Source organism: Sceloporus undulatus, chromosome 6 (assembly GCF_019175285.1).
Source record: "Sceloporus undulatus isolate JIND9_A2432 ecotype Alabama chromosome 6, SceUnd_v1.1, whole genome shotgun sequence".
In the NCBI taxonomy this organism is placed as follows: Eukaryota; Metazoa; Chordata; class Lepidosauria; order Squamata; family Phrynosomatidae; genus Sceloporus; species Sceloporus undulatus.
Window position 1 is genome coordinate 123,700,485 of NC_056527.1, and position 23,099 is coordinate 123,723,583.

The 23,099-nt window shown below is 43.8% G+C and overlaps 1 protein-coding gene and 1 long non-coding RNA gene across 2 annotated transcripts; one reads left to right on the plus strand and one right to left on the minus strand.

Moving 5' to 3' along the window:
- Positions 1-1,758: 1,758 nt before the first annotated feature.
- On the minus strand, positions 1,759-15,200 carry LOC121934941 (phytanoyl-CoA 2-hydroxylase interacting protein). Its single transcript, XM_042475900.1, has 4 exons — positions 15,036-15,200; positions 10,745-10,919; positions 9,783-9,900; positions 1,759-8,853 (listed from the first exon to the last, which is right to left on the minus strand). Exons 1-4 carry the CDS (start codon positions 15,198-15,200, stop codon positions 8,319-8,321), a joined length of 993 nt encoding a protein of 330 aa, XP_042331834.1. The 3' UTR covers positions 1,759-8,318.
- Positions 14,213-22,705, plus strand: LOC121934942. The gene is made up of 3 exons (XR_006104704.1): positions 14,213-14,340; positions 15,081-15,259; positions 22,501-22,705. It is a non-coding gene; the product is annotated as an uncharacterized LOC121934942 (long non-coding RNA).
- The last annotated feature ends 394 nt before the right edge of the window (positions 22,706-23,099 follow it).

A 23,099-nucleotide genomic window follows, 5' to 3' on the forward strand; every position in this document is an offset into this window, starting at 1 on the left:
GAAGGGTACCAGCCTGGGAAAGGCTGTCCTGATATATTCTCCTATAACAGCTATGTAATTGTTGGCAAAGCAACAGTGGCAGGCTAGATATCTACCAGGGAAGCCTGTCCTCCATTTACAGACTTCTCATTGAGAGGTTTGGAAACCAGTACCTTTCAGGGACATGAACATAAGATCCTATTGTTCCAAATTCATAATGAAATAATGTTCATGCTATAACTCTGGATTTGCAATCAATGTGAATTGGCTCTATGGGAAAAGACAGGTTATGTCAGATCCATCTCGGTCATACCAATTGTCTATGTGGAAAGGGCTCTTTTGGACTTTAGAGGCCTTTCCTAGCTGATCCAACGATGCCATAAGTAAAATTAAGAACTTCTGGCATGCAAAAATAGGTGCTACTATTGAACTTTGGCTCTTCTACTAATGCTATGCTTATAAGGGCATTTGAAGTTGAGTGGTGAATCTTTGTTTTAGGACCATCTGCTAAGACAATAAAAGAACTGGGGATTGAGCAAAAGGTTACAAGTGTCCCTACTCTTTCTTCCTTTTTTGCCTTACTTACCCTGGATGTGTTATCCTATACTGTTAAGAAATTTCCTTTAAAATAAAATATCTCCCTCCTCATATTGGCATGCATTTAAATAAATAGATTTATACTTTCCCAAAGTTTCCATTTGTTGGTTGCATGAGCAAAAGGTACTAAGTTAGCAACTGAAAACTTGGCTTACGCTGTGCCCATGTGTCCTTGCACTGACTATGTCCATCAGTTGCCTGAAACAGAGCTTCACTGTGATATATTTATCTTCCTTTATTTTATTGTTTAAGAAAATTTTGCACACTCAAGCTAACCACATACAGAAAATGAACTGTATTTCAGTAGCAAGCCCAGGCTTTTCAAGTGGAAAGCACCACATTCAATGCCCATCATCTCTAGCTAAAAGGATCAGGCAGCTGGCATTGTTTTAAAACACCTGCCTTAAACTGCTGCCAGTCGCAGAAGACAATATGGAGCCGGACAGATAAAAAGTCTGTTATGGTATATAAAGCAGCTTATATATCTGAATATTTCTCCTAAGGCTATAATTCAATCAATCAATCAATCAATCAATCTTTTCTTCCTGGGATATTAGTGTCATTCAGGTTTACATCATCAATGAATCAATTAAGCTCCATCAATAAGATACCATCTCAATCCAATTATGTCAGTTCCCTATTTTACATGCCCAGTATTAAAAATAATATTGATAAAATCTAATTTCTCTGTCTCGCCTCTCCAGCCTTCCCTGCATAAAATTTAGTATGCTAATTCTGGGCAGCCAAATTGTGGACTAACATTTTATTTTCCCCTAATTTACATTGCAATTCCATACCTCTGATTTGGGATTAAGCATCTACTAAGATCAATGGGTCTTACCTCTCATTAGAGTTGCACAGGACTGTAACTGATAATTGCAATTAAGAGTATTGTGGCACCTGAAAGCACTAGTGGCAGATGTCTATTGGGGCTGCAGTTAGGAGCAAAGAGATAACCAAGTGGTTACCAAAAACTGAGTCAAGGGATCCCCAGAGGGGCCCTGATTATATTATTTTGCTATCCAAACTCCTTCCTTGCAGTTCCTAAGCATATCTTGGCCAGCATCCTGTTCGTGATATATGCAAACATAATTCACCCTTATGTTTGCATATGTATTTTTTTCATTCATTGCAGAGATTGGTGTTCCCTTCCTATTCCTATTGGTGTTCTCTTCTCTTCCTATCTCTACAATGACCAGAGTAACTGTGTTACTCTGATAGCTGCTCCCAACTGTCATTTCATGGCTGATGGAAAGCAAGCAAATGGAATCAGAGAAGTGTCTGGCTATGTTCCTATAACTAGATGCAGACTAATGACATTATCTACTGAGACCTTTGGAGGACCTCAGTGGATCTTGCTGGAAGGTATCCTTGGTCTGTGTCTGGCTATGGCCACAGAATGGATAGGAGGGGGTTATTGCAGCAACATGACAAGTCCTGGCACTAATGACACGGGAGCTATAGTGGTGTGCAACACTCTTAACATTGTGCTTGACCTGTAGGATCTCAGCCCTTGTATCTCCTTGCTGGTTAGGAGGTGAGTCCGCAGGTTAGGTGAGTTGCATCCCATCTACTGAAATAGCACAATCAGGGTGGACAATCTGTGCCCCTAGGGTTGCGACTTGCATAACTACCTACACAATATAATAAATGTTGTTGTTGTTGTTGTTGTTATTTACTTATATCCCACCTTTCTCCAAATATAGGGACTCAAGGCGGCAATGGTACCATTTTACCGAAGTGGTAAAGGCCAATGGATGCCACAGTCCATAACTTGGGTCCAACCCAATTTAAATACTAGTCTATTTTCTATGGTGTATGCATTCTTGAACTGCTGCCCACTCCACCAGAAGCAAGCAGTAAGCAATCCCAGGAAAGCTTATGCCAAGCAAGACTAGTCTTTTAAGGTGCCACAGTATAATTTTGTTGTTGCATTTGCTGCGACAGGCTAACGCAGCTACCCTGCCAGACACTGTCGACTGGTTTTTCTCTTTGCTCCAGTCTATGGAGGAATGTTTCAGTCATGCAATTTGTCTGCCAAATACAAGTACAGAAACAGTTTTAGCAACAATGAGCTGCCTCACTAGACTTAGGTTTAGCATTATTCTTTCACTGTCGCCGTTCAGGGCAAGTGATTGGTTTTGCACACCCTGCTATTTTTGCATCCTTCTCAGTGTTGGAAGAGCCACAGTGTGTGCCTATCTCACCACAAAGCTCTCTGTCACACTGCGGTACCTTTTCAGCCCTGTTTTTCACAGCAATTTAATTGGGAAAAGCTTTTGCTGAGACAGGAAGGTGCAAATCCCACAGCTCCTTCTGAGCTCATTTGCTACATTTTCCTGTTGGAGAAAGTTTCTTAGCAGACATATACAAAGCCAAGAGGAGCCAAGGTCAGCTGGACATGCCTCCCAACAGCATCGAAGTACATACAGCATTCCTGGAGGCAAGTGGCACTTTTTTCATTCAACAAGATTGCAAGACGCAGTGCAACAGGGCAAAGGGAGGGGAAAGGATTCAAAGCCAGTATAGAAAAAGCCAGAGGTTCTCATGACTCCATGCCAGGCAGCAGTCACAGCACAGTACTGCTACAGCACACAGCAAAAACACTACACAGCTGGCTGCACTGAACATCTGGACGCTCACACGTTTCCGAATGCGGCCGAGACTAAAAACATGTCAGCTGCTCTGAAAGCTAAGCCCTCCCCACCGCAAAAGGGGAGATGCTTCTACACACTTTCAAGAGCTTCTAAAACATATCCTTGGTTGGATTTCATTGAAGAGAAGGCCACTTGCTCCAAAGTCAAGGTAGGATCCAAATTCAGCTGATACGACTGTGATAGGATTCCCTAATATTGTACAGAATAGGTAGGCTACACCCTGCGCCACCTCAATATTGCACAACCTTCATAAGCCCAGCATCTTGCAGATGTCAGACTATAATTCTCATCATCATTTTTCCATGCTGGTGGGGAATGATGAGAACTGTAGTCCAATAACCAAGGAGGTTTGCTGAGATGGTGAAGGTTGGTGTAGCATAGTGCTTTGAACAGAGCTTGGAAAAGCTATACTTTGTTCTACCATTCCAAACATCTCCAACAAACAATGGTTCTGGGGATACTGGGAACTGTAGTCAAAACTATTTCTTTTGCAACCTCTGGTTGTGATGCTCGCATAAAGACTGCTCATCTACCATGGGGGCTCTTCGAACCAATGAATAGTTATGAAGAAATGCCCTCATAATAATACATGGAATATTTGCAGAGGAATATAGATCTTCCCATAGAATCCAAGCAAGTCAAATTCATTGTAAACAGCTTCCATTTTCCTTGTGGTTTGGCAGTTTTCATTTTGTCTTCCCAACCCACCCAAAAATACAGGGGTTGCTAGATGGCTCTTATTTTAAGGATCATTCCTAACATGAGATGACCGAAAGTACACTGAGGCTGGGATCTGATACACTTTTTACATAATACAAATATATACCAGTATCATTCCTGCTGGATCCCATTTGTGCACAACCAAAGCAATTCCATGGGTCCTGAGATCACCTATCGCTTGATGGTGAAAGTAGGCTGTGTGTATATTTGCACAATGATTGATTGTACTAGGGACCACACTTCTATTGCCTTTGAGAATGTGCAGCCACTTGCACAATGATCTTCTTATGTTAGCCTAATGCCCCAACTGGATACTGGCCAAACATGGTTCCATTGCTCCAGCTCTCCCACAGTCCTGGCCCAACACAAAACCAACCACTTGCTTTTGAAATGTAGTGATCAAAAGCTGTCTACCCAGACAACTATAAAATGGCAAGGCATTGAACAGAACAATGAAGTTGGAAATTCAAAAGCTTGCTCACCGCCATCCTCTACCCACCATCTCAGCCTTTCAGAGCTGCTCTGTGTTTAAACGGAAGAAGGGAAGGGGAAAGAAAGGAATATGACAACACCCCTTTAAGACTAACTGGTTTTTATTTTAGCATGAGCTTTTGCTTTTGTGCGCAAAATAGTTTGCACACAATTAACTCAATAGGAGGGAGGAGAGGGAAAGAGGTTGCAGACTCAGGCAAAAGCAAACGACTGCAGCCTCTCTTAGCCTGTGTGCTCTTCCTCAGTAATAACCTTTACTGCCTGATGTTGCTTGGCCACATTTGTCCCAGTTCTCACCTGGGAAATACAGTATTGGAGGGTATGGATGAATTGTTGCACCTGGAAGCTTCCAGAAAAGCAACTTGCACTCACTTTTGGTCCAGAAAAAGGTTAGTTCAGGGCTTCTGGAGGTGTTGATAGCCACCAAAAAAAATCCTCTTGGGGGGCTATATGTAGCCCCAGGGACACACTTTGCTTATGCCAGGTTACAGGCATACACCCCATCCCAAAATAGATATATGCAGGGATGAGACACATATGCTCTATCCAAGTGATGTAGGATTTCAGTCCATGACTTTTTTGCCCCCTCTTCCTACTATCTGGGAACCTAATCCATATGGACTGGACTTCCGTTATTAAATCCCTGTGTTTTGTAAAAGATTTGGGGTCCCAGGCCAAGTCCATAGAGCCTTGCCATTGGGGCATGTGCACATACCCAAACTTAACAAAGGAGGATGGTTAATCACAAGATATATTTGCTTCCTAGAGTTGGAAGGAGCCTCATGGGCCATCGAATCCATCCCCCTGCTCAATGCAAGGATCTCCATCTAAAGCATCCCCAGAAGGTTGCCCAATTGTTTTTCTTTTTCCAGAGACTTGGGCCCCATGGCAGATTCTTCCTTGTCAAGGGTGGTCACCGTTCCTAGAGAAAAACTTTGAAGACCAAGAGCGGCAAAGCACATGCTATGGAAGTGGCCTACAGGCACACTGGTCTCGCTGAATGAAACGCTCCCCGCTAGACATGCAAGGTAGCAATTTGCTGCTTCCTAGGACTGTGAAAATTGCGCAGAGCAAATTGTCACACACCTGGCAGGCTGCAACACATAGCTGGTGGGCTTTGTTTCATCTGGTGGAGGCTGATGCTGTTCAGCTTAGTTGTTAGCCAGGGGTGGGAAACTATGGAAGGCTAGGGGGGACACATGAGCCCCCTCAATGGACCTTTGGCGGCTGCATCCTCTAAAACACAGAGATGAATAATGAGCCTTTTTGCTCTCAAATGACCTCTTGGGCATGTGGGGGCATTTTGCCCCATTTTCAGCTCCCCTAGACCATTTTAGATCCAAGAGAAGCCTCTTTGTTTAAAACAACAGGAAGTGAATGGAAGTCATTTTCTGTTTATATATATATATAGCCTCTCTTGAGCATAAAATGGCCCAAGAAGACACCAAAACACGATGAAAATGTTCCCATGCTCCTAGGGGAAATGTGGCGGCATTTCCCATCCCTGTTGTAGACTCAAAAGAATCACAAGCATGTTGTTGCTCAAGCTCCCTGATGTGGAGTCTTTTTTTGGCCAAGACAACATGCTCAAGAGTTCCTCATCTCAAGGCGAGAGAATGCCTGGTTAGAGAGGCTGTGCTTTTCCTTTTGGTTTCCCATGGGACAGAAGAAAGTTCTCTAGGGCAGCACTCCTGTGTTACACCTCAATGCAAAAAGAATCTCTTTTCAGATTCCCAAGCCACTGCATAAGATTCCCATGCTACTCTGTAAGATTCCCATGCCAACTGGAGACAGTTGGCGACAGCCACTCTCTCCCCTCCCTAATTTGCCTTGTCGTGTCACAGTGCCATGCCAAGAAATGGCACTTGCATGGCAGGCAGTTTCCCTTGATAGATAAAATATTCCCACTCAGCACGAGAAAACCCAAACAAATAAAAACTACTTATACTGGAGGAGGAGGAGGAGGAAGCCAAGCCTGGGGCATAGAGACAGGGGATGGTGGTATTAGCAGCCGCCAAGAGCAGGTCTAGCCAGTCTTGGCAGAGCAGGTTCTTGATGGCTGAGTGAGGCAATGGGCAAGTTGAGACTCAACAGGGCCAGGGAGCGGCCGCAAATGCCTTGCTAACTCCTTGCAGGCCGGGCTGATTTTCCTCTTTCTCTCCATCCCTGCTAGCTTCTTCTGCGCAGCTGCAGGATCAGCAGCTGCTTTGCCACAGACTGGCTTCACTGTGGTCCGGTGGGTTTGGTTATTTGGCTAAACAAGAATAAATCCAAATCCTTCCTCTGCTACTGCCCTGATGAGTTGACTCGGTCAAGTCACTGTCCCTCAGAGAGAGAAATTGGCTGTTGAACAGCAAATGCTTGTCACTCCAAAATCAACCTCAGAAGCTGCAGTTGGGAGCAAAGGAACATTAGATAACATTTTAAGGAAGTTAGAGGGAAAAGGGATAAGCAACCTCTTTCCCTCCAGCATGACTGTTATGCAATTCTTTTGTTTGAATTAGAGGCTTATGGGAATACTTGTGACAAAGAGAACAGAGCAGAAGCAGTTATCCATGGATTCTTTCTGCATGAATCCAAACATCCACAGCTTGAAAATATTCATATATATATAAATTCTGAAAAGCAAACCTTGATTTTGCCATTTGATACAAGGGACACTCTTTTATTATCCATTCTATTTAATGGGACTTGAACATCCATGGATTTTGGTATCCATGGGGGGTCCTGCAACCAAACCTCAGTGGATACCAAGGACCCATTGTACGTACATCCATGTAGTGTGCCTCCAATCTCAGCTCTCCCTATTCCTGCAGGAGTTCCCTTTTACCTTCAGAAGGCAGTCCTATAAGGACATGCAGCCTAGACCATTATGGGCAGATGGGATTTCTCTGCCAACCTAGATAAGCAGAGCTACTGGGCAAGATTGGGCAGCATGACAGGAGACAGGTTGGGTACATCTGTGCAGCCACCACCCACCAGCGTTCCAGTCCTCCTCCGAAATGCCAACAGACCTGTTGGAACCTGTCATTCCCCTTGTTGAATTTGATCAAAATAAATAAAGGATATGAAGAAATAGGATGCCACACCTTGGGGGATGGAGAGAAGAATCTCCAGGTGATTTCTTCCTCTGGGTTCTTCACTGGCAAGGAGACCTCCTACCCCCACCTCTACCGTGGCTTTGATTCCCTTTGGTGCCAGCCACAAAGCCAATCTTCAGGCCGCAAAGCCTGGCTGTGATGGTAGCCTCTGGGCCAGCTGATCTGCTGGAAAGTTCACCTCCTTCATACTCCTGTGAGCAGAGAATATCATAGATGAAGGCGCATGGAAAGAGGGCCTTTAGGGAGGTTCAGCGATCCCACAGGAAGGGAATGTGGATGGCATGAAAAGAAGGGGCCAAAGGAAGCCGTGAGAAAGAGAACTAGACAACGTTCCAGTTGTGGTGTCCTCTTAAAGGAAGCTGGAGCATTTTTAATCACACTGGCCGGACAATTTGGTGTGTGTGTGTGTGCAAAGTGAAATGTCCACCTGTTTTAGCTGGGGCAAGGGAAACAGAAGGTGAGCAGCCTTTCTCTAGTATCTGTACAGAGCCTCCCAGAAAATGGCAGGCAGGTGTCTATTTATTTGGCTAGAAGAACAGGCCATGCAAAGCTGCCCTGATTCCATCTCTCTCTTACTTTGGGATCTTATTTACAACGGCTAAGCAAACATGCAAAACAGTGAGAACGAAGTTGAGAGAGAGAGAGATGGATGCAGTGCTAGCAGAATGCAGTGAATGGCTTCTCCAGCCAACCGCCTTAGCCACATCCATTCCCGAGGGCCTTCCTTTTGCAAAAACCTCACCTCCTTTCCCTCTCCACCCCTCTCCAGTCTCTAGCGCCCCACGCTGATGTTGCACGTCTTGCAGCTGGGATCTTTCTTGGCATCAGCAGTCGACAAGCTCATAAGCTGATGGCCGCTGATCTCCCCCAGCACTCCTAGGCTGAGGTCAACTGGGTCAGTATAGATGATCTCCAGGATGACATCCTGGGCATGGCGGTAGACGAGCTCTCCATCTTCCATGCAACATGTCAGGAACTTGTTACAGGAAATGTCCAACTGGGGCAAGCGCTCCTGGCAGAAGCGGTCTCCCGGAGAGCCCTTGGGTGCCAGTACCAGGATGACGTAGTGGTAGGCGGTGTACATGCAGTAGAAGTCCGCAAAGTAGAGGTTGGTGTTGGGGCCGAAGAGGCGTTGGGCAGCAATCTGGAAACGGTAGCGGCCGTAAGGTGAGTCCTGGGGAGGCTGACCTGTGTTGAATTCGGTATGGCAGCTGAAAAAGATGCCGTTCAGCATTCCACTGGTGGGCGAGCCATGGCTGCCGCTGTTGTCCTTCAGGTACGGTTTCATGATGTTCCCACTGTGCATTCTGGCCAGAAGGGAGACACAGACAGTCAGGCAAGAACTCTGGTTGGGGATGGCCTTAAGCTCTACTCAGCCGAAGGAAAGGACTTGGTCCTACTTGGAATTACCATCTACAGAAGCTTCTCAAACTTTGGTTCCTAGACTACCATAGAAGGGGGGTGGCAGGCTGGTTTCAAATGCCCACTCAGTCATAAAACCTCCAGCCAAATATACCATCCATTGGCCTAACCTACCTTACAGGGATGTTGTGAAAACAGAACCAGGAGGGCTGGCAGGAGAAAAACCATGTATACTGCTCTACATTTCTTGGCAGAAGGGTAAGACAGCAATACAATGTTGTGCATGCCTTGTGATACAAACAGATTGCTGGGGATAGAGAAGTTGGCCCTTATCTCTTATCCTATCTCTGGTTAAAAGCTTGCAAGCTTGAAGTTTCACCTTAAAAGTAAGTCACAGTAATGGTCAATAATGAAAGGCTATGAGTGGACCTTTTGAGGGCTTTCTCTTCTTCTTGCTATGATCCTTAATACCATAGCAAAAGGGTGCCCTGTTTGAGGAGATCCTGGAGGATCCTGGTCAAAATCCAAACTTTGGACAGATGGTCCCACAGGCAATAAGTTCCCAGACTTATCACGAATAGTGAAAACTGCAGATAATGGTGAATGCTATATTTCTGCCAGAAGGGTTTTTCCCCTCCAGATGCAAGTAAGTGAAACCATGGTTACTGATCTTGCAGATACAGGGTCAGACTGTAGCACCCATTTTCACAGCAGTTGTCAGAGGCATGATTCGCTTTAGCAACACTTGCAGCAAGAGGAGATGGCAACTGGAAGTATGGCAAAGAATGGACTTTCCACCACTCATCTGCAACTGATTTGTGCCATTCCTCATGCATTTGTGACCCTGGCCACTGGGTAATCAGAAGGCCCTTACCTGACATGCTGGAAATATTCCTTGGTATGGTTCCGGTAGAAGACCGAAAAGCGGAGCATCCTCCCTGCAATGAGTTCCGCTTTCTCCTGCAGCTGGGCCAAATGCTCTTTGGCATAGTCTGCATGGGACACAAAAGGGGGGACAAGGTCTTACAGTGCAGGTCTCGTATCTCCCGTTGTGAGCTGTAAGGTGAGTCTGCCCTTAACCCTGTTAATGCCAAACCCTCCTGCATCTTCTTCTTGCTGCACCTGGCATACCTTTCCCTTTGCCTCCAGCCAGTTCTCCCTTCCTGTCACCTCTCGCTCTGGGCGTGCTGGGAGGACACACCCTTGGCCTCCTACTCAGCAACTCTTGCTCCATCATGAAATCTGGATTTACTGCCTTTCAGCACCCCTCAGCTTGTCCCAGTTCCCATCGGCCCAGGCCCTGCCTTTTAGCCAGCCCAAACAAGTGGTTCGTACCCTGCCTTGCTCCTCTGCGTCAAAAAACATGCACACGCTTCCTTTCCTTTCCATTCTGAGATGGAGGGCAATGGTGCTTTTGCAGAAAGCATCTACTTGTGTGTATATGAAGAAACAGAACAGCTCGAGAGTGATGCAGAGTATTTCTTAATGGAGGGGTCTTAAAATGCTTGCGCAATGAGCTCTCAACCATCCATGAAAAAAGTTTTGGATTTGGGAGCATTTCAGATTTCCAGACATGGTAGAATCAACCTGAACTTCCTTTTATAAAAAGGGGCAAACTCAAGAATTGAAGGAGCATCCTGGAATAGTCTTGAAGGGACCAAATCTCATTAGCTTTCCTGTGTTGACAGCCCAAACCAATTGTCAATTATTCAGCCAACCTAACATCAGGGCCCTTGTACCCCATGGGCAAGACTACAGTATCTACCGTACAAAGAAGCTGCTTCACCTTGACTCACAGTAGCCCATGTGCTTAATGGTCTTCTTCTGGATACTCACCCCCTGTGCAGAATTCGACGGTCTCACTCCATCCGGACACAAGGTATTCCCCGTCACTCTGCTTAACGGCTGTTTGCACCGCCACGCTGTACTCCGTCCTGGGACTCAGAAACCAATGACCTCTCACAGTCATGGGCAGAGCAACTGCCTTCGCTACCAACTTGGTAGGGACATCCTGCACAAAGAAAAGATTGAAGAGCCATCAAGCATCAAACTCGAGTTTAGAATCCAAGGTTGGCTTGCCAAGGCTATCACTGGGCCATGGTTAGCTATGAGAAGGGACTCTGGAGAGACCTGGGCTGCATCTGCGCTGCAGAATCAATGCAGTTCGGCCCTGCTTTAACTGCCGTGGCTCCACGCTATGGAATCCTGGAATTTGTAGCTTTGTGGGATATTTAGTCTTTTGCTCTCATGCCGCAACAAACGACAATACTCCAACAGTATTGGATTAGCAATTCCTACAAGCCCATGCTGACCAGAGATAGTGGGAAATATAGCCCAATAGATCTGGAGAAATATCTGGAGGAGATGGTTGCACTGCATAAAAATCTGAATTGAGTAACAGATTGATCTTATGCATGTTTAGCCAGAAGTAAGTCCCACATTCAGATACAGCTATGTCCAACATAGCAGTCACAATGCCTAAATACCCTAAAAGGACTAGATTCCATCTGATCTTGGAAACTAAGCAAGATCAAACCTGGTTACTCTTTGGATGGGAGATTGCCAATGAATCCCAGGTGCTGTAGGAAACATTTCAGATGAAGGAACTGGCAAAACCACCTCAGTATTCCTTGTCTAAGAAAACCCTATGAAGTTTATGGGGTTGCCACAAGTCAAGAGACGATTTGAAAGTGCGCACACATACAGAGGATAACAATCTAATCGAGCCATCAAATCCTTTATGCGAATAAAGCCAAAGTTCTGCAGAAGTCAATCATTTCTTTGTGTTTAAAATAATTAAATATGCATCACAACAGGCACTATCTTGGAAAACCATCTCTATGTGAGAAACAGCAGAGGTCCTCATCTAAGATGGTGCATGCTGCTTAAAGGGATTTGCAAGCAGTTATATTAAAAATTAACAATATTTCACATATCTGCTATCTTGGCTTAATTGGTGGTGTCACTTTAATCAACTAAATATATATTTAGTAGTCTCTTCAAGATATTAGACTGATTTAGATGCTGCAGCCATACTTTAAAATCTATATTTATTAGGTGTCATAAAGGTACATTTCTTTTCACAAAAGCTTTCCAAAAGCTTTTGAGTGTAGCAGCATCCCAGCCTCTGCGTCAATGCCTTGTTTGCGGCACCGAAAAAAGCTGCCATCCCATGTGATGCGTATAAAGAGTGCACCTATTTTCATCCGACAACCGTCGGCAGGCTTTTTTACTTACAGCGTTCACAGATGGAGAGCGCTGGAGGAAAATAAAAGTACAGCGAGCTACACTGTTCATTAAAAAACAAGACTTTTGTTACTGTGGGATGCTGTAATATTCATGGCTATCAGTAATTATTGATGAGTGACGTAAGTATGCTTTTGCGAAAGAAGGAAAGCATTTTACTGGCAGCACCAAGTTTAACAAATGACTAATGTGTTGCTATTTACACTTTCCAAACTCAGGTTTCCAAATGATTTCTGTTATCCAAGGGGATTTGTAGCCTCTCGTGTCTATGAAAACTGGGTTTTCAGTGAGGTGGAAAACATATATCTAGGTGACATCAGTACAACTGGTAGGGGAGGATTTACGTTACTGTTCTTCAGGCATGCAAAAAGGGATTAAATCAACACGCACGAGGAAGGGATTGCTTTAGTCATGCTCTCTTCTATCATCACACTTTTGATTCCATGAAAAATGACAATGCTAAAGATGAGAATCTCTTCTATGAGCGGAGAGTCTCCACACAAGCCAGAATCCTGAAAATTTAAGTTCTTGCTCAAACATCTCTGCTCCTTTCACACAACACAATGATAGCATTACGATTCCACTTTAATTGCCATAGTTCCATCATATGCAATCTTGGGATTTGCAGTTTAGGAAGAGGCACTTAGTATTCTCAGAGAGCTCAAGTGGCACACCACAAATTGCAGGATCCCACAGGATGTCGCCATGGCAGTTACACTGGAATCATAGTGCTATAACTGTGTAGTGTGAAAGGGTGTGTTGCACAATTCCCATCTGTAGCTTATTTTATTTTATTTTTTGCATGCCTATATAGGACTGTTATCAGATATGCAAAAGAATCTGGTAGTACCTTTGAGACTAACTATGCAAAAGAAGTTGCAGCATAAGCTTTCATAGACTTGGTCTACTTGCTAAGATGCATGGGGTGAATGCATTTCGGGAAACAGACCAAGTCTATGAGGCCCTGAGTAACATGGTGGTTTGAGTGCTGCCTACGATCCTCAAGACCAGGGTTCGAGTCCCAGCTCAACCATGAAACCCATTGGGTGACCTTGGCCAAGTCACATTCCCTTAGGTTTGCAATGGCAAACCACCTCTGGACAAACCTTGCCAAGAAAACCCCATGATAGGGTTGCCTTAGGGTCGCCATAAGTATGAAACGAAGGCATAAAACAACAACAGCAACAACAACAACAAACGAAAGCTTATTCTATAATTCCTTTCACACAGTCTCAAAGGTGCTACAAGATATTGTGCATACTGATATTCCAGACTAACATGGCTATGTTCTGAATGTTGTCAAATATTCCATCCATTTGTTATTTGTTCTTAAATCAACTTTCAATTTATGTTGACCCTGTGAAGAAGAAACCTCCAAGAGGTCATCAGCTCTTTAATTCAGGTCTTGCAAACTCAGGGCCGTGGCATCCTTCACTGAATCAATCCATCTGCACTACAATCTCCCTCTTTTCCTACTGCCTTCCACTTTCCCATGCTTTATCATCATTTCCAAAGAGTCATGTTGTCTCATGAGATGGGTAAAATGTGACTGTCTTAGGTTTAATCTGCACATGCGGTTTGACCCCGCTTTAACTGCTATGGCTCCACTCTATGGGATCCTGGGATTTGTTGTGGTGCCAGAGCACTCTGACAGAGAAGGCTAAATAAGTCACAAAACTACAATTCCAAAGCATGACCCATGGCAGTTAAAGCGGCATTAAATTGCATTATCTGTGCAGTGTGCATTAAAAGAAAACCTTGCCAAGCCAACAGGCCACAAACGCCGCTCTGCACTGCAGTGCAGTTTCTGTAGCAACGACAAACACTGAAGAGTCAAGAGACAGGCAAAAAAAGAGAGTGGGGGAGATCTTCTAACCAAGAGAAACAGAGCGAGAAGGAAAGAAATAATGTTAAACATTAAATAGCATTGCTATAGCAACCCACCCTGTTAAGTAGCATCAAAATTAGCGACTCCATTTCAGAGGGAGAAAGAAGTGAGTAATGCACTTCACGACTCTCTTGACTTTGTTAAGAAAGACACTTTCTTTTGTGCGTCTTTCCTAAATGGGCTTCTTCTTGGAAGGGAGAGACCTGTTGAAATTGACTTTATAACTACTGCTCCATTGCCCTGTTTTACTAAAGATTTCAAAGGATGCAATACTGCTCTGGACCCATTTATAACAAAGGTAATGTGCATAAGATTTGATCCATAAGTAGGAAACGGACTGAAGGTCTCATTTCTTTATACAGCTGGCCCTCTACACTTGTAGCTTTGACTTTTACGGATTTGATTATTTGTGTATTAATATGTCCTCTCTAGGAAGCTCTCGGTTCTTCAGCGCAACTCTGCCAGAAGTTGACCATAGAATCACACTGTAGGACCTAGATATCCCTAGAGAAAACACTTCTCTGGGCATTTGTAAGTCCTCCAGTGAAATTCTATGGTCAGCTTTGGTGGGATGTTTATTACGTTTGTTTAGTTTAAGTCCTTATTAGAGCAATCAATGCAACAATCTTTCCCAGGTGTGTTGCACTACAGCCCCCATCATCCCCTGTCAGCATGGGCAATGATTGAGGAAGGGATCTGAGAAAGTAATCCAACTGTTTTCATTTACACTAAGAATTACTACAGCTTTATCCATCTAGTGCTTTCCAGATGTAAGGACCCCCTGTGGATACCAAAATCCATGGATGCTCATGTCCCATTATATACAGTGGTGTAGTAAAACTCCCACCACCCAGCCCATGGGATGCCCATGCTGCCTGGGGATGATGGGATTTGAAGTCCAATACACCAGAGGGCATAAGGTTGAGTGTTACTCCTAATAGCATTTCTTGGATCCATCCGACCTTGCCATTTTGCACCAACACAGTGGCTCACCCGGTGTTTGAATTTATTGGAGTTCTTGTTCTCCTTCTTATTCAGGTCAATGAAGTAGTGAGTGACCCTGTCTAGGTCTCCAACATCCATGGCCCAGGAGATCCGGAACGAGTCGCACGTGATGTTGTTGATCTCAATGCTGTGAGGGGTGGACAGCAACTCCATGATCCGACCGGTTCGGCTCCTGTGGTTGGAGCAGATAAAGAGAAAGGGACAAGGGAAAAGTGAGGTTAAAAGAATATATTACAATTCAGAAAACTGAAAATTAAGACATATATCAACTGCTTGCTTTATAATACAGTGGGGTATCCTTGGTATCTGCTGGGGTTTGGTCCCAGGACCCCCTGTGAATACCAAAATCCATGGATGCTGAAGTCCCATATTATATACAGTGGTGTAGTAAAATGGTGTCCCTTATATAAAATGGCAAAACCAAGGTTAGTTTTTTGGAATTTATACATATATTTAAATATATTTTCAAACTATGGATGGCTGAATCCATGGATAAGGAATCCGTGGATGTAGTACTAATGATTTTCAAAACTTCAGAGTTCTTAATATACAATTTACAACATAAGCATCTGAATCACAAAGATCTCATCATCCCCACCCCTTTACAAATATAAGACTATTCTATTCTATATGGAAAATGGGCAATTTCTTTATCCAATGATGGTGAAAAAGGATCTAGGATACATGGCTAATGGAGAACCTTGCATTCAGTGAGAAGATAATAAAAGGATACATAGCACACGATTCCCTCAAAGATAAATGCATTCCCTTTACTGATTGCATCAACAATGCTTCGCAACATCATCAACATCTTACCCAAGACTCTGGTTAAGAGCTTAAATATGTGGTCATGTTACTAATGAATAAGAAATGTGAATGGATGGACCAATTGTTGTATTTTGATGTCTGGAAGATCAGGCTGAATACTTCAGCAAACTACAAATCCCAGGATTTTCACAGGATGGAGCCTTGGCAGTCAAAAATGGTGTCAAACTGCTTTATTTCTCCAGTGTGGAAGGGCTGTTCATTTCGCTCTCACCAACCATAAACAATTAATCCCTCCTTGCTCCAAGACCGACTCCAGATAGTAACTCTGTGGTTGTCGCTAGTTCTTGCCTTGGCCTCATTTAATTTATTCTTCCAAATCCGTGGAGCCATCTGAAGAGTGAGTGTCATCCCACATGAGGATGGAGCAGACGGCTGCTCGCAGGTGTCAGAGCAAAGAGAGTACATTACAAGCCACGGAAGGGAAAGATTCGGAGCAGATGGCACTAGGAAGGGAGAGGACACACGGCCAGCAGGCGCTGAAGGAGCAGGGAAGTGGGACTAGGTTTGTTTTGAAGCTCAGAGCAGAACAAATGAGGGAGGAATTTCAGGTAGGGAGGCCAACACATGTCTGCACATGTGGAGAGAGCCAAGGAAAAAATCTGAAGGAGGAGATGGATGTAGTTTGGTTTAATGGCTGAAACAACCTCTTCTAGCTATTTCCTCAAATGTGTGTTTCTTACTTTCCATCAGCATGATGTAGTTTTGGACTACAAGTCTGGAGACCATGGTTTGATTCCTCCGCTTAGTCGTGAAACCCACTGGGTAATCTTGGGCAACAGCATGTATAGCAAGTACATTTCTATACCACTTACCAATGCACCTAAGCACTGCTTATGTAGTTTACAATGTGTAAGCTAATTGCCCCCAACAAGCTCAGAAGGATGCCAGGCTGAGTCAACCCTGGAGCCCCTGGCTGGTATTGAATTCACAACCTTGCGACTGTGAGTTGCTGCAGTACTGGCATTGCAAGCCACTCTCTCTCAGCCTCAGGGGAAGGCGATGGCAAACCTCCTCTGAACAAATCGTGTCAAGAAAACCCCAGGACACCGTTAAGTTGGAAGCAACTTGAAGGCACCCAACAACAAATACATTATCCAAACGATGTCCAAATGCATCTGAGGAAAGAGACTGAAGCCTATAAAAGCTCATGCTGCCAACTTCTTTCTTTCAGTTGGTCTCCAAGGTGCTACAAGATCTCTCTACATACTGATTCTACAGACTAGCGCAGCTATATCTTTGAATTCTACATTATCCCAGCTTGGCTGATCTCACTGTGCAAATGATAAAGAGCGATGCTATGCGACCGGTTGCCCCATTGATGACAAGTGGATGAGAAAGCATGTGTTGTTGTAATGCGCATAAGCCACACACAGTCTGGGAATAAACAGGGTGTGCAGATTGTATGCATCAGCACAACCGGGTGACCTTGCGCACAGTTACATGTGTTGCCCGGATGTGAGTGTGCACAAGCAGAATGGGCACTGTGTCATGAAGAGAGGCGTGTGATGCATGACACATAAAAGCCATATGGAGTGTCACATGGTGTGCGTTTGTACCATCTGTGTGCACAGATCTAGCATGAAGCTGGTGAAGGGGGGATTTTTATTGTCGGTGAGTTTGTATGACTGTCATAGCCTTTGGTTGCTCAGTCGCTGCTGCTATGTTCTTTTGTATGAATCCTATATAAAATTGGTTTAGGATTAACACACACACACAAAAAAAACACACCAATTTTATATAGGATTCATTTCATTAGTTTGCTAATCAAAATATTATGGGGGATTCCTATCAAATGTTTTGCTAAAATCCAGATAAATGACATCCACAGCATTCCCACCATCTACTAAATTAATCTCCTGAGGTAGATAGATAGATAGCTAGATAGCTAGATAGATAGATAGATAGATAGACAGACAGATAGATGATAGATAGATAGGTTGTTTCTAAGTTAACACTTTAAATGATCTGACATCCCTTGCTCATATTTTACTATGTCTGCAGTGGACATGGCTCCTGCCACAGGACAGATGGCTTCCAGAATCCTTGTTAGTTTATGACAATGGCTGTTTTTTAACAATGATCTGCAGTAGTTCATGCCACACCGCTGGGTTTTAATTACAAACCAAACCAGTTGCCTTCTTAAAGAAGGAAATCAGGTTGGGCGCGATTTGTCCTCAAATACTCCATGTTGACGGCTTGCAATTATCTAATTGTCTTCAATGTGCTTACAAATGGATTGTTTTACGACTTACTCTAATAACTTGCCAAGGGTGGAAGTTGATTATGGGACGTGTATGAACATAACTCTGGATGTGTGTGTGTGTTTGTGTACGTAGACACGCTTAGTTTCAGTATTAGCCAGATCCAATGGAGCCCTATAAAGAATGTTAGTTGGAAACAAACAAACAAACAAACAAACAAACAAAGTTATCAGGTTTCAACCTGGAGATGCATATGGCAACTTTAACAGTGCCATCTTTTTCTACATGTCTCTTCCTTGGATGCAACACTTATTCATCCCACTTTTGCTTGCTGGGTAGCCCCCCTGGATTACTGCTTACTACACAGAGTAAGGGAAAAGAAAATGTGAGGGTACCCTAAGGATACCAGATCCTTTCTTATCTTGGAAACTAAGTAGGGTCAACCCTGGTTAGTACTTGGATGGAAGACTGCCAATGAATACCAGGTGCTGCAGGCTGTATTTCAGAGGAAGGAACTGGCCAAATCACCTCTGAGTAATTCTTGCTTAAGAAAACCCTGTGAAATTTATGGGGTCACCATAAGTCAATAGGCAACACATAAACTTCTAGCACTGCAGAGAGCAAGACAGTGACAATCATTCACACCCAGAACTCTTAGATTTGCTGTGGTCACATTCTCTTGGTGGCTTCGCCTGCCCCTTTTCTTTGGATGCCTAAACTGTATTTCTACTTGTTCGACTGAAGTTTTAAACTACCGCAATGCTAGAAATTTGGGGACTGAAGAAAACTTTCAGTGGGAGCAGAATTCTTACTGAGAGAGCCATGGGCAAACTCTTCCCCTCCCTCAAATGATAATACTCAGATGCAGTTATTCTCCTAGGTGTGTATCTACATTGCAGAAATAATGCAGTCTAACACCGCTTAATGCCATGGCTCCATCCTAAAGAAGCCTGGGATTTAGCCTGGGATTTGGAGATTTGTGAGGCACCCGTACTCTTGGACAGAGGAGGCTGAAAACCTTGTAACACTACAAATCCCAGGATTCCATAAGGATGGCACTACAGCATTCAAAGTGATTTCAAACTGCATTATTTCAACTGTGAAGAAAACTCTGGATTAATGTGAGTAGCAGAATCATACCTCTCAAGGAAACTGTGAAAAGGTAGACAGAGGTGCGGGAACATACATACATACATACATATGATCCTTGCTAACCATTGGGTTTGGTTCCAGGGCCCACCATGGATACCAAAATCCATAGATGCTCAATCCCAGTATAGACAATGGAATAGTAAAATGGTGCCCCTTATATGAAATGGCAAAATCAAGGTTTGCTTCTGGTTGTTTTGCTGGTGTTTTTAGAATTTCATCAAGCCATAGATGGTGAAATCTATGGATGCAGAATCCATGAATACAGAGGCCAAACTCTCTCTGTGTGTGTATTTTTGCAAAGCCCATGTGTGTTTAACAGCCACAAAACAGCATGTGTCACTTTATCCATCACTGAACCTTTTGCCAAAGGACCACTTAATTCCATGCGCTGATTTCTGCTTGCTGGGCTGCTGCTAAAAATCTAATGGCAGCCCTACCGTATAAATAGCTTGTGAGTCTACCTGAAAAGCGCTGGACTATAGATGGCAAAAAAATAATCTCATTAATTTAAAGGCCAGGTTTTAAATGGCTAAATGTGTTAAAGGAGAACTCAAACAAAGAGAATGATGAGTGTGTGAACAGCCAGGGCCTGCCTGCTGTTTGGGCTCTTTGAGCAAGAGCTCAAAAAGGCACCCATGCAATTAATAAAGCAAACATCGCAAAGCACTTGGCTCCGCACACAAAGTACCAATTAACCTGTGAAAGACATTGGAAGCAAAAGCTAAAGAATGTGATTAATTTTGTAAGAGGCCCAACAAACGCAAGTGGGATTGAGACAGAGAAGCAGCGTGGATAAGACTATTAATAGGATGCAACCTTACCTTCGAAAGGGTTGCAGTGTTAATAATAGGATGCAACCTTATGGCTGGGTCGAGTTTCTTTAAATGTTTGTCTTAAGGGGAAAAGGTGAAGGTAGAACACCAGCTGCCACATTAAAACATTCACCCAAGGCCCAGTGCTTTCTATACCACATGAATGCTATTTTAATGGTGGTATTAGCATGCCCTATACATATCTAGGTTTATATGTGCACCAGAACAGAATGGAAATACAGCAAATGCAAAAGTGATGGTTCTAGAGGCCAGGGTGATAAAAACCCATTGAGTTACCCTGGGCAAGTCACACTCTCTCAGCTTCAGAGGATGGCAATGGTCCATTCCATCTCTTCTCATATGGTTTGTTCCCATAATCCCACATCCAGTCTTGTTTTTGCAGAGAGAACAGAGCTTCTCCATTTTCTGCTCCCAATTATGGAGTCTGTCTGATTTCTATATTAGCCATCAGGTAATGCCCATGTATATTACCGTCTCTTTGGTTATCTGAAGCATGTGTTTGGCCACATCTGTTTCCAGTAGTTTTTATTATTATTATTATTATTATTATTATTATTATTATTATTATTATTATTTCGGACCATTCTTCTTCGACGTCACATAAAGAAGAACGGTCCCAAATAATAATAATAATAATAAAAACTACCAGAAACAGATGTGGCCAAACACATGCTTCAGATAACCAAAACCCAAATTTATTTTTCAACCACTGTATTACTTTATCTAGCTTCATCATGTCTGCTGATTTTGTAAGCCAGTCCTTGTGAGTAAGTATTTCTTCTGATTTCCACTTTTGGGCATATAATTCCCCAACCTGTCTGACATAGGTGTCTTGTATATCAACAAGAGGCATGGATTTGGCAGGGCGAGGTTCTTCTCCAGAGAGGACAAGCCTGTTGACCCTCTTTGTCTAGAGGAGAGGCGAGAAATGAGTAATTTCTCCGAGCGAACGTCCTTGCCCCTTTCTCCACTCTTCCAGTTTAATTACATAGCTATACTCGACTCTGTAGGTGTAGAAATTCCTGGCAGGTCGCAATAGCAAAGAGCAAGTTGCACAAATAGCTGAGGATTTGCAGCGAGAGACCTTAGGGCTAATTTTTGGTTATATCTACACAGCTTGGTCATGTCTGCCAACATTTCAAAGGCAAAACTGGGACACATGTGGGATGGAGCAATATCTGAATGTGGTCAAGATGGCCAAACTTGTCGACGAGGAAGAACAGACAAAGTAGGAGAGGTTGCAGCAGTTTGCTTTTGCCTGAGCCGAATGGGGAAGGGCAAAATGTCATCCCATCCCTCAACCGCTCCTCCCTGATGAATTAACTGAGTGCAAACTACCTTTGTAATTTGTAGTTTGCAGCAATTGAAGTAAGCCGTGAATAAAGGACAAAAGAGGGAGGAGGAGAGAGAAAGTGGGACATTTTAAAGGCAGCTCAAAAACAGCAACAACAGAGGATTAATGGGACAGTCTTGTCCGAATATGCCAAATATGAGAGCTAGTGTGGCATAATGGTTTGAGTGTTGGACTATGACTCTGGAGACCAGGGTTCGATTCCCCACTTAGTTTTTGCAAGCTGTACATGGGAGACACCCAAAGACTCAGAAGAGCTATAGAAATGCCATTGTTGCACACATGTTCAAAACAAAAGGACCATATGAACCTTCATAAACCTTCACTGCCCTTCTTCAAGTCCCACCGACTTCTAAGGTTTGTCTGTTTGTTTGCACACATGCCTTCACCCTATTTATGTTCCAGGGCATGGTACAATTTTAAATCATTTCATCAGGAGACAGAGTTCAAAGCTAGCAATTAAACATCCGAACCCTTAGGGAAAAACAATAGCAGGTGAAACCACCTGGAAAAATAAAAACATTTTTTACCCATCACCCAAAAAACTGCAAAGCAAGTACCAGGGAGGCCTCTCCAAGGGAGGGCACAGCATAACCAGGGAGCGTTCGGCAGGTGATGACAAGCAAGGATGTTTTTTAAAGGGTTGTGGCACCTTGTTTGGAAAACACTCCTCCAGTGCCAAATAAATGTGTTTTATTTGAACATGCACCCGAGCATTTGATATAACTGTTTCTAACTCCCTGTTGATAGTCTGGCTATATATCGGGGATTGTTCCCCTTGTCTGATGTTGTCGTTGAGAGCTAGCATGGTATAGTGCTTTAAGAGTGGACTAGGATATTGGGAGACCAGGGTTCGAATCACAGCTTGGCCATGTTGGGCATGTCACACCCTCTCAGCCTCAGAGGATGGCCATGGCAAACCCCCTCCGAAGAAACGTGCCAAGAAAACCCCATGATAGGATCGCCATAAGTTGGAAACGACTTGAAGGCACACAACAACAACAACAACAACAAATGATGCTGTCTTTTTCTGCTGTGCTTTACTGACTCGTCTGGTTTATGGTGTTGTTTCATTCTTTTAATTCTAGGTCTCCCTGAAATCCCAGGCGGAAAAGTGCTAGCAAATGTACTAATGGTAATAAAAATAATTACTACATGCTAACAGTCTCCTTGCTGTTTCGTCATTTTCAATGGTGATTCACACTGAGTTGGTGGGAACCTAGAATGGAGCCTTGACTTCTGCAGAGACTTCTAGGGCTTGGATGGAGGAGAACCTCAGGCTGAATTCATTATTCCTGGAGTACCAACCTGGCCTAAGGTTCTCCAAATGGCTCATCCTCAGTGGTTCCCAGACTTTGATCTTCCAAGCGCTTTGGACTTCAACCTCCAGATGACCCAGCCGGCTTGGCCAACAGTCAAGAATACTGAGAGCTGCAGTCCAGAACATCTGGAGAACCAAAGTTTGGGAACCCCTGCTCTAGGACATCACAGTTTTCTTGGTTTCCCTGTTTGCATACTGGAACCCTTTCACACTGCATAATTATCATGGTATGATTTAACATTATCTACCATGGAATCCTGGGATTGGTAGTTACATTAAGCACTAGAGCAGTAGCTCCCAAACTTTGCTCCTGCAGGTGTTTCGGACTTCAACTCCTAGATATCCTAGCCAGCTTGGCCAAAAGTC